General features: G+C 44.8%; 1 protein-coding gene across 1 annotated transcript; it reads right to left on the bottom strand.

Annotated features, from left to right (window-relative positions):
• Positions 1-1,208: 1,208 nt before the first annotated feature.
• LOC119358065 (GDSL esterase/lipase At5g55050-like) lies at positions 1,209-5,452 on the bottom strand. Its single transcript, XM_037624780.1, has 4 exons — positions 5,179-5,452; positions 2,309-2,445; positions 1,727-2,222; positions 1,209-1,637 (listed from the first exon to the last, which is right to left on the bottom strand). The coding sequence occupies exons 1-4, from the start codon at positions 5,450-5,452 to the stop codon at positions 1,432-1,434; spliced, it is 1,113 nt and encodes a 370-aa protein (XP_037480677.1). The 3' UTR covers positions 1,209-1,431.
• Positions 5,453-12,429: the final 6,977 nt, after the last annotated feature.

The raw sequence follows: 12,429 nt of genomic DNA, 5'->3' as shown, positions 1-12,429 counted from the left end.
TTTTCTTGGAGTGCGCTATGTTACTAGCTAAGTTACTCTCACTATGACCAGCCTAACCGCACCACCTCCTTGCATGCAGTAAGCCACTAACTAACTAACCCATATCTACATGCACGTACTAACTGGCCTTATCTTACTCCTTGCTAGAATCACTCCAACTGCCACAAGACTCGGCCAAATTCAGCAGCCACCTCAACGGCCAGGCTCAACTTGATCTTCCAACCCATCACGCTCCAGCCACCATCGCGTCATGCCGCATCTCACGGCGTTGCCGTATCTCACAGCAACATCGACGTCTCGTCGTGCTCGCCGCGTCGCACGGCAGCCTGACATCTCATCTTCTTCGCGTGCCTCCGCTTAAGCCTCACCGGACTAGCTACTCTCTAACCTATCCTACATGCATGACAAAACCAAACTAAATATGCAGATACATGCATCAAGATTAAAGCTAACAATATGTTGGTGGTGTTCTGACATTTGTCACGCCATCGGTATCTATATTACTAGTGGCGTATGGATCCACACGGCACCAACATATTTTATCAGTGGCGCCATATTGATGGTGTGAGGGCGAGACGCCACCAACCTGGTTTGTGGCACGCCAGCACCAGCATTTTGTGCACTAGTCCTCCAAAGTAAATTTTCTTCTTCCTTATATCTCGCTCAAGCTTTAATAATGTTGAGCTCTACATAATTTGTGCTCTTGCACATAGTGTTCAACATTACTCGACGGTGCATGTGTTCTTATCAAGTTTGCATGATTTGGTGCCGGATGATCGCATTATCATTGATAACCTCAACTTCAAGATCCCAAGCCAAACCACCAAGAAGATGGAAAGAAAGAAGCAACTGCAACTGAGAAGGACATGGCATTGTGCTATTCATGGATGAATGTGTATCTTAACGTGCTGGTGGGCACGGATCAGAGCAAATAGATGCCTTGGAGATGAAATGAGGAGCACTGTCGCCGCACGGTGTAGGGTGGGGCCAACCTCACAAATATTTCACTCTTCAACCGTTGGGCCGCGAGTCAAGTAAAATGCATCTGGTGGATATGTTGTGTTGAGCAAGTAGACAAAATGCTATTAAACGGTGTGCCACTCAATGAGCATGTGACCTGGAGTACATCCAAGCACTTCTTGGATGAACTGCGTTGTTGCTTGCGGTACAATCCGTGAGCATGTGTGATTTGAAATTGATTTCGTGCATTCACAATTGAAATGTTTTTAAAATGTACGTCGAAGTGAGATTTACATACGCAACAGGATGGGAGAAATAACAAAAGGAAAGTTTTAGGATAGAAATGCAACCTAAAAAAAACTCAGAATTTGTTGGAAGATATGCTTTGAGGCCGCTATTTGGAAATTAAGTTTTTGGTTCGATAAGAACTGTCCTAAGCACACACGGCCAGATCGCTGGCGGTCCTCCACACTACGACTCCGCCAGCACCTCCACGTTGATGGGGTGGACGTACATGCCGGGGTCGCTGAAGAGCGCCATCGCGGCCAGACCCGACGCGGCTTTCGTCGGATGGTAGCTGTCCCAGAACATGTAGTTGTCGTGGTTGTGGCAGAGTTTGGCGGAGGAGTTGCACTTGCCGGCGCCGCCGCAGCACGCCGTGTCTAGCACCGTCAGGTCTGCCGAAAATCAACGACACGCGCGGTGTTAGCATCATGCCCATACGTTACTGTGTGAAGTATAACATGGGAGGGTGTTGCTGCCATACCGAAGCCAGCTCCGCCGCCGGGTTTGAAGATCATTTCGGCCATCGTCGCCGAGTCGCAGACGGAGTAGTTCATGCCGGCCCGATCACGGCTGAGGTCCTGGAGCATCGAGGCTAGCATGGGGTACAGCTGCCTGGAAAGGTTGTTGGCCGCGCCGAAGCAGCCGAACTCGTCGATGTCATCGTGTTTCTTGGCGATCGCCCTCTGCGACGGGCAGCACCCCAGCAGCGCCGGGCTGACGATGCTGAACTTCCTCGCCCCGGCGGCGTGCAAGTCCTCCAGGTAGCCCCTGTAGTATGCGACCAGGCTTTCCAAGAAGGCGGTGTCGTTGCGCTTAGAGGGCGGGCTGTCGGGGTCGGCGTACTCGAACAGGTCGTTGCTGCCGACGCTGATGAAGAAGAGGGATCTGGAGAGGAGGTCGCCTGAGCCCTTCCCCATCTTCTTGACGGCCGACGTGAACTTCCCGACTTGGTCGGCCATGCAGTGCAGCTGCCCGCACTGCGCAAAGAAAGCGGGGCCGGTGGCTTCGTTAATGTATCGAACAATTTGGATGAAAACAGAGTGAAGTCACTGTGCGCGCGTACAAGTTTTTGGCCGGTTTTATTCTGTAGGCCTGAACCCCCCGATGCGAAGTTGATGCCGTTTTTCATCTGTCGGGCGATGCCCTTCTCCGGGAGTGATTGGAAAGCAGGTGGGCTCTCGTCGAATCCAAGAATCTGAGCTGGTCGTCGAAACATGTATATACACAATACAACAATTTGGTCACCTCAATAGTCTTTGCAAGAGCACTTTGCGAATAGTGAAAGAACCACAAAAGAACGTCAAATTTTAGCTGAGGTGCAGATGCTCAGTGGATTAGAAATTTCTTTTAAATAATTAGCCCTGACATTTGCTTTTACTATTTTTTTGTTCGAGCATATAATATTTTACAAAAGTAAGATTGTTTCTGGTCTCTTATGAAAGAGCGCTGCTATACACATGATAGACTAACGCCTGATTTTTGCACGATCCTACATGGCAGCGGCACAATGCGCATGCACACACAAGATTTGGACGCGAGTCATCAAAGATCGTGCACAATGTATCATCCATGAAGCAATTTCGCTTATGAAAATCGTCCAAGTTACGAGCTAATTGAGCCGGTTTCATGAGCCTTGGCACCACATCTCCATGAGGACTTGTAGAGGCAAGATGTTTAGGGGAGGTACTAGGGAAATAAAGTGATCTTTTTCCTTAAGCACCGGTGTGTTTTTTTGCGAGGGAAAGGAGAATTCATTAATCAAGTGGCAACAAAGTCTGCAATACAAAGTCAGGTACTTCCTCCAGCCCAGAGCGAAGCCACACCATAGTGCGCTTCTTTGTTCTACCACACTTCGCTAGGAAATGACTATGACAACGTTTTGCTCTCTCCTGGTATGCTTGACTAAGAATTCTCTATTCTCTTGACTAAGAATTCTCTATTCTCGTGTAGAAGTGTTTTAGTTTCTTGCACCATCATCATTTGTGCCGACCTGTCCTCCCAGTTTCAGTGACTAACTTGACGACTTCTGAGCAATCGGTTAGAATAACAATGGGCAGGGTTGGCCATTCACTGAATGGCAAGGGAGATGCCTTCCCAGCATGCAGCCAGTTCAGACTCCAGTTAAGATGCACGTTGTCACACTTCGTGGTAGGACGAGTAAATGATAGCTACCATATCATCGCATAGGACCATGCACCCCCGTTCTATCATTTTTCCCTCAGAATGAGCCGTCGATACTCAACGTCGCCTATTGAGATGCACATTGACAACTGATTTATTTTTTCTTAAACACAGGTGCTTATTTATAATGAATAGACGCTTAATTTGCACCCCTATTATAGAAACAAGCACTGATGTTTAAAAAATCTTGGTTTATTTTACTAAGCACCTTACATTGTACAAGGCATAAAAGACTAAAGATTGTGTCTGGCACATTCTCGTAATTCCCTTTGCCCACTTTTTTTTCTATTTTAGTTTTTGTTTGACATACTTTTGGTTACTTGTATACTCATTTTCATAATTGATTATAGAACAAGCACAACACAAAACATTTCATTAACTAAAAATTGAGCTGAAGTAGTAATGTATGTGGATTAGGGTTCAGACAATTTGAGTTTTTTTTTGTTTCCCAAATTGGCTGAAGCTGTTGCAATATCTCCTTGGTTTTTGTAAATATCATTTGATTCTGTTCCATGGTCAATAGAAGGAGATTGTTAGTAGAGCTTAGGGACCTAATTGCTTTTTAAGAGTTTACCTGGAGGTCTTTCATGCTAATTAGAAAGACTTCTTTTAAATTTTTTGTTTCTTTGGGGTCCTTTTGAAGGTTGTGTTGTAATAGTTCTGTTATACTAATGTCAGCCGGGTCCTTTGGGGCCCTTACTGTTTTTCCAACAAAGAATGGCACTTGAAGAATGCATAAAGTTGAACATCTTGTGCACTATGACTATACTAACATAACGATTAGCTTTCCGTCCTTGGACGCAGCCGCAAGGTTTGTGACTAGGGTTTGAGGTGGGAGCAAGGGAGGTCAGGGCTAAGAGTTGCCCTTGCCTCCGACAATAATGGGGTTGTTGTTGCCACCACAGGAGCTTCTAAGGTTCAGGGATAGTGGAATGTGCGTGAGGAAATGAGCTCACATGCGAGACCTAGCCTTGTTCGTGGTTTTTGCTTGCATTGAGGATGGAATAGTGAGTCATGTCATGAAACCAATCGAAGTTATAATTTGGAAACCTAATCCACTGAGTGGCCGATTTAATTTACTGGTGTGATCATCGGCATGACCAGTCCAACACATATGTTGTGTCACGTGTCACCACCAGAGTATTTTGGGAGTGATCTTTATAAGGGGCACTCTCTATTTGGCGTCTTTTTCATAATAAGAGGAGTACTTCAACAAATGAACACAAAACCAACCTAACCCAGTTGGTATGCTCATCAAGGAAAGAAAATAGCAATGCTATACAAAATGGCGCCGTCCCTAAATTATGTTATATTAGCGAGACAATTCTCTACATGCTATGTTATAGCGTGCTAGGCGCTACTATTCTTTTGTGTGATGCTCACACGTAGTATTTGTCTACTCTGGTTTTTCTCGGTTGCATTGGTTGTCTGAGACTTGTTGCTTTGTTTATTTCTCCCGACAACGTCAAATCGTATGTGTACGAGGTTTCACTGTTCTGTCTATAGTCTGCTTCAGGCGACTGAAAGGCCTTTTCTAAACAGAAAAGAAAAGGTTAACTAAAGGTGTTTGGCGCCTAGTGCCAAGATCGTCACCCCGTGACTCAAGGACAGCGGCCTTTCTCAGTTTCGTTGGATCGTTACTGGCGCTATGAACATAGATTTTTCACGTGTTCAGTAAGCCCATTCAGTTTCCTCTAACAAATAGGTAAAGATGCTAGTAAAACTGAAGGGAGAAGGAAGTTTTGACGGCACCTAGCTGGTCAGCAAGGTTGTAGCCATTGCTGAAGCGGCCGGTGGGCTCGTGGGAGGGGTAGTCGACGCCGTACTTGGGGTAGTTGGCCCTGCAGGCGGGCGTGCAGTCCGGCAGCTTGTTGTTGTTGCCGACGTCCACCGTCGAGTCCCCGAACACGAAGATGGCCGGCACGAGCCGCTCCGGTGCGGGGCCGGGGGCGGGCGCGGGCGCATCGCCGGCGCAGGCGCCTCGCAGCGCGAGCTCGAGCGCGAACGGCCAGCCATGGCCGGCCATTGGGTCGATGGAGCTCCGCTTACCTCGCGCTCTGCCGCACTTACGGCCTCCCCGCTTCCTTTCGGTGGTGGTCGGGTCTCTGGTACGAGCGGTCATTAGAACGTGGCATTAGCATGCCTATATATACACCCGTGCGCGCGCCCAAGACGGCGCGAAGAATGACACGACTATTATAAGCAAATGAGGTGCAACAATTGGCCACCTGCGGCAGTATCTTCGAATCCTTCGCCGCAGTAGCGATCCGTGCAACAATTGGATATGCTTTTTGTTCCCAAACAAGTGGAGTTTTGCGGTGGCAACCTGCCATTGGCTTCGGGCTACCTTGAGCAACGTAGTATGAGTAGTATATTAGTTGAGTGCTACTACTTCATATGCCAGGGCATTCATGGTAGTGAGTGGTGAAGAACTTTGCATCGGCTGCTAGTGCAGACAAGAAATTCAGAGGCTTGGATTTTCAGCCCGCGCGCGGTTGCAAGCCGGTGGCAGCGCGTGGATACGTACAAACTGGATAGAGACCGAGAAGGGACGTGCCCCCGAGGATGGCGAGCGAGCGAGCTGACACTGTGAAGAAGCGCATGGAACGTATCAGCGCCGACCGGGACGTGGTCGGAGCGCCCTCGGCCGCTCGCTACTTCGTCGAGGGCCAACACTTTGTTGTTTACCAACGTATCCGCGTGTAGAATATTGAGGTGATACTCAGGTACGTGACTGCATTCGTCACGGTCTAGGGTTACAAGAAGAGTCAATTACACCACAAGTACCATAACATGGCACTAAAAATCACTTTAATGTCAAAACTTGTGGCATACATTAAACTGTTGCTATAACTTGGCTTTGGCATACATATACGATGCAAAACGCATTTGTATATGGAAACAGTGCTGACTAGGCACGCCACGTGGGGTGGGGCCTGCTGTCATCCCCTAGGATTTTTTTTTCTAACTCGTAGTTCCCTGACATGTGTCAGGTCCATCTGTCAGTGAGCAAATTATATGCAAAAAACAGAGAATGATATGATTTGAACCCGCGATCTGCAGTATGAAGAGGTGTGCGCCCAACCTATGCACCAAGAACTGTTTTCACTTTTGGGAGGATACGCATCATATATATTCGTTACACCTTAAGCGGACCGGACTATTTCGCACTGATATTTTTTACAAAAATTGTAAATTATATGTAAGTTATAATTGTGTGTTATAAATAAAATAAATTGTAGGATAAAAATCAATACTTTCATGTAACAGATAACGTTTTTGTTAAGAGCATGAACATAAATATATATTAGAATTTTTTAAGTATATAGAAAAATATAAAATTAACTTTGATACTTTTATAGAATATATGAAAAATTGTTATGTGCATAATTTTTTATTTATAATTTAATCATATGGATAATTTATGAAATAATATGTGAAGCATTGTACAATTTAATAATAATAATAATATATTATTTATAACATAATATTATAATTTATGTATTTGAATTCCATATGCTGTCATTTTTGTACATAATTTGCTACAGATGGACAAACACCTGTCAGGGACTTTACCATGAGAAAAAAAGAATTCCGAGGGGTTTACCGTAAAATACCAGGCCAGACGCCCTATCTCTACCGTTCACTAGCCGACAGCGGGCCCCATGCCACATGGCACGACCAGTCAGCACCGTGTCTGTATATAAATGTGATTTGCACCGTATATGCATGTGAAAGCCAAGTTGTAGCACCAATTCAATGTATGTCGCAAGTTATGGCATTAAAGTGAGTTTTCACGCCAAGTTTTAGCACTAGTGATGTAATTGACTCTTACAAGAACCTAGTCAGTTAGGGTTACGGAGGAGTTCTCTTAAACGCCAGTTGACTTGCCATGTACTCCAAGTCTTTTGAGTTCTTGTCTGTACTGGGCCCATAGGCTGGTACATCATCGGCCCAAGGCTTAAACCAACCTAGGTGCCATGGGCCGGCTTCTGGTACACGGCGAGGTACCCCCTGACACGTAAGTACATAACACTGTCAATCTTAATACGATAAATGTTATATATTCCGAAAAATTGTTCATGAGTTTATTTCCTGATCACACATTTTCCTAGAGTAGCAGTTTTTTTAAAAACACTCCATATATTAATGAATTAAACACAAGGTTATTATAATCATTTGTTATAGCATATGCCATGCACAATCAATCTGCAGCCAAGGCTAATGAAGGTTTCTCTAATTTTCATCAAACCATGCCAAAGTGAGAGCCACTACCTCCATCAGCAACACCAGTCAGAGTCAGACCATGCAAGTGCTTCTTTAGTAAGCATCTCCTGCCAAATACCTTCAGATTTTTCCAACATCCAAAAGCCATATCATAAATAGGCATTTGTGCATAACCTCCAGATTCATGATCCTAAACAATTACAGCTCTTAAGCATGCAAAGAACAGGCAAATTCACTAAATGGTTTTTTTTCTTGTCTTGAGTCTCCTGCCAGACCATTGTCTCTACTAGAATACATCTTCTTAAGCATACCTTTTGGTGTTTCCAGGATGGACATCACAAGCAAAGCAATACTGATCTGATGTAACCCATTGTGAATTTCTCAGTCTTTTAGCATCCATAGGGAGCCTCAGATATTTCAAAGGACGAAGCCTACTCTCACAAGTGAAAATCTCATTATACTCTTGCACTCTCAAATTGCATCCCCCAAGCAATAAATCTCACTCTTGTGAAAATGATTTTCAATCTAGACAATTGTTCAAACACACAAAGCAAATTTTGAAATAGTCGGTGGCTATATGATTCTTTTTTATTTTTATTGTTTTGATAAAAGAGATCTCGCCTCTCCGATTTCCATTACTAGAAATCACAAGTCTTACAAAAGATTGAAACCAAAAGGTACCAACATTTTCTGAGCCTTTCTTCTTCCTTCAGGTCTAATTCCTCCTTTTTAGCTCTCTTGACTTTAGTCTCAAAAGACTATGTTACTTGACTGCTAGTATAATCTACTTGCTCCAAGTATCCCAGTCCTATCTCTTGTTCAAGCAACTCCATTTCTATCAAAAAAATTCTGTAACCCCCTCTTCCCCTTCAGGCTCATCACCATCCAGAGTCTCCTCCCTCCTTTCTGGACTTTTGTCATTAGACTGAGATTCTCTTACTTCATCGACTGTCTTAAGGTTGATTTGCAATAGTTCATGATGTCTTTTCACCTCTCTTTCCAAGTTTGTTTTAACAATCTCAATTTCTTTTCTCTTTTTTCTTCCATCATTAGTTGAGCAGCCTGTCTAGAAGCCATCTCTTCTGCCAACTGAAGCCTCACAAGCAAATTTTGTTCCTCATTCTTGTTGAGAGCCACATCTTTCTCTGTATTATTGCTACAACTTTCCACTAGGAACTTGTTTTACCCCTCTCCATGCACAACCTGCTCATATTGTTTCAGTCCCAAGCTTCCCAAACTCACAGTGTGCTTGATAGGATCAGATTGCTTATTTATCTTCCGCAGATCATTGTCTTTTTGTTCAGATGCACCTTCGAGAGATAAGAAGTCAAATATTTTCCTTTTGTTCCCATCATCAAACTTATACCATCCTTGTTCCGCAATTGAATCAAACTCAAAACCAATGTCATATAACAATAGGTCTTTTGTAGTGATCTCAGTGTCAGCTGGGATCTTCTGTAGGTATCTCACCCCAACTTTTAACCTGACCTCTTCTCTTGAATGAATGTGATCTACATCAAGTTCAACCCCAGGTCCCAAAGCAGACCCAATCTCACATATGCCTAGATAATGTCTCAAAGTACCAGGGACCCCGATCCAGGCATAATGCAACTTCCCCTTTGCCTTGTCATCAGGGCTCCAGAAATCAACCTCTACCATTGCCCCTGTACCCAACAGAGTAAATTTCTCAAAGTATTTTAATTCAACCAACTTGGCCTTATTGGGGAATCTCATCAGGAAAGTTTTTGGGCTTTGAAACTTGGCTCTCCATGTTCACCCCCACTCAAACGTTTTGCTAAACACTTGAGCCACTGTAGTTTCATTTAGCTACCCTAAATGTATAGTTATCAGTGCCATAGGGTTAGCATGTTTGGCAACAGATATGTCTTTAGTATTTTGTACCAGCAGACAACCAAGACCTCTGGCACCATATCCTACATATTTTGCAACAGGCTTAACCTACTTCAGAACAGTGCATTCCTCAGTGTTGTGTGAAGGTCATTGACAAACCACACAAAACACCTTGATCTTGCACTCACTCTTCAGATGTCCTTGTCCCTTGCACTTGGCACAGAACAACTCTTTTGACCCACTAGCATCATTTCTCTTGTTTGAGTCTTTTCTCCCATCCTCTTTACCATTTCCCTAGGTTTGCAGTACTGCCTGTTTAGGCACATTGTAAAGTAAAAACTGATTGGTGTGTCATTTGTTCCCGGGGCATAAATCCACATTGGCCCAGTCCCAAGCCAACAGGAACCTGATGTCTACTTGTTGGGGAACACAGTATTTCAATAAATTTCCTATGATCACGCAAGATCTCTCTAGGAGATGCATAGCAATGAGAAGGGAAGAGTATGTCTACATACCCTCGTAGACCGAAAGCGGAAGCATTATCAAACGCGGTTGATGTAGTCGAAAGTGTTCGTGATCCAACCGATCAAGTACCGAACGCACGGCACCTCCGCGATCTGCACACGTTCAGCTCGGTGACATCCCTCGTACTCTTGATCCAGCTGAGGCCGAGGGAGAGTTTCGTCAGCACGATGGCGTGATGACAGTGATGATGAAGTTACCGACGCAGGGCTTCACCTAAGCACTACAACGATATGACCGAGGTGGAATTCTGTGGAGGGGGCACCGCACACAGCTAAACAATCAACTTGTGTGTCTATGGGGTGCCCCCTCCCCTATATATAAAGGGGTGGAGGAGGGGGCCGGCCGGCCACCTTGGGCGCGCCTCCAAGGGGGGAATCCTACTCGTACTAGGAGTAGGTTCCCCCCTTTCCTAGTCCTACTAGAAGGGGGAAGGAAGGGAGAGAGGGGAGGAAGGAAAGGGGGGCCGGCCCCCTCCCAATTCGGATTGGGCTTGGGGGGCGCCCCTCCTATTGGCCTTCTCCTCTCTTCCACTAAAGCCCATGTAGGCCCATTAAGCCCCCGGGGGGTTCCGGTAACCTCCCGGTACTCCGGTAAATGCCCGAACTCATCTGAAACCATTCCAATGTCTAAACATAGCCTTCCAATATATCGATATTTATGTCTCGGCTATTCCGAGACTCCTCGTCATATCCGTGATCACATCCGGGACTCCGAACTACCTTCGGTACATGAAAACACATAAACTCATAATACCGATCGTCATCGAACGTTAAGCGTGCGGACCCTACGGGTTCGAGAACTATGAGAAATGACCGAGACTTACTTCTAGTCAATAACCAATAGCGGAACCTGGATGCTCATATTGGTTCCTACATATTCTATGAAGATCTTTAACGGTCAAACCGCAAAACAACATACGTTGTTCCCTTTGTCATTAGTATGTTACTTGCTCGAGATTCAATCATCAGTATCATCATACCTAGTTCAATCTCTGAAAGCACAAGTGCTCCCTAGGTGATTTTGGTAATTAATGTCAACATATCTCTTATTGGACTAATGCTTTCATCTAGTATGCTTCAGATAAGTTCAACAATGGAGTGGCATGGACTAGAGGGTGTGGAACCCTTTCGAGATGATAAGGACAAAGGATTGGCTCAAGCTCAAAGCTCAGGACTCTACATTTTTCATTTTAGTGATCCAAGATCACATTGAGTCCATAGGAAAGCCAATACTATTAAGAGGGGATGAGGTGTTTGATAACCCACAACTATAGAGGATCAATTGTAGCCTCTTTCGATAAGTAAGAGTGTCGAACCCAACGAGGAGCTAAAGGTACAACAAATATTCCCTCAAGTTCTATCGACCATCGATACAACTCTACACACGCTTGTCGTTCTCTTTACCTAGAACAAGTATGAAACTAGAAGTACTTTGTAGGTGTTTTTGGATAGGGTTGCAAGATAATAAAGAGCGCGTAAATAAAAAGTAGGGGCTGTTTAGATAAATACACAACTAAGTTAGTTTTAGTAGAGAGCTTGTTTTCACACAAGAAAGTTATTTGTCCCTAGGCAATCGATAACTAGACCGGTAATCACTATTGCAATTTTATTTGAGGGAGAGGCATAAGCTAACATACTTTCTCTTCTTGGATCATATGCACTTATGATTGGAACTCTAGCAAGAATCCGCAACTACTAAAGATCATTAATTTAAAACCCAACCATAGCATTAAAGTATCAAGTCCTCTTTATTCCCATACGCAAACAACCTACTTACTCGGGTCTGTGCTTCTGTCACTCACGCCACCCACCATAAGCAAATCATGAATATATTGCAAACCCTAAAGCGGGGATCCCTCACGCTTGCGTGACACGGAGAGCACCATAGGACAGCACCAATAATAAAACATGCAACTCAAACCAATCACGATCATCAATTAACCCATAGGATAAACCAGATCTACTCAAACATCATAGGATAGCCATACATCATTAGGAAATAATATATAGCGTTGAGCACCATGTTTAAGTAGAGATTACAGCGGGTAAAAGAGGGGTTACACCACTGCATAGAGGGGGGAAGAGTTGGTGATCAGGGCGGTGAAGTTGTTGGTGTAGATTGCGGTGATGATGATAGCCTCGGCGGCGTTCCGGCGCCACCGGAAGCGAGGGGGAGAGATCCCGCCTTATTCTTCTTCTTCCTTGACCTTCTCCCTAGGTGGGAGAAGGGTTTCCCCTCTGGTCCTTGGCCTCCATAGCAAGGGAGGGGCGAGATCCCCTCCGAGATTGGATATGTCTCTCTGCCTCTCTCTGTTTCTGCGCTCCTGATTCTTCCCTTTCACCGTTTCTCAAATTCCCGGAGATCCGTAACTCCAAGTGGGCTGAATTTTGGAAACAATTT

This window comes from Triticum dicoccoides, chromosome 2A (assembly GCF_002162155.2).
Source record: "Triticum dicoccoides isolate Atlit2015 ecotype Zavitan chromosome 2A, WEW_v2.0, whole genome shotgun sequence".
NCBI lineage: Eukaryota > Viridiplantae > Streptophyta > Magnoliopsida > Poales > Poaceae > Triticum > Triticum dicoccoides.
This window is presented reverse-complemented; position numbering and strand designations above follow the sequence as displayed.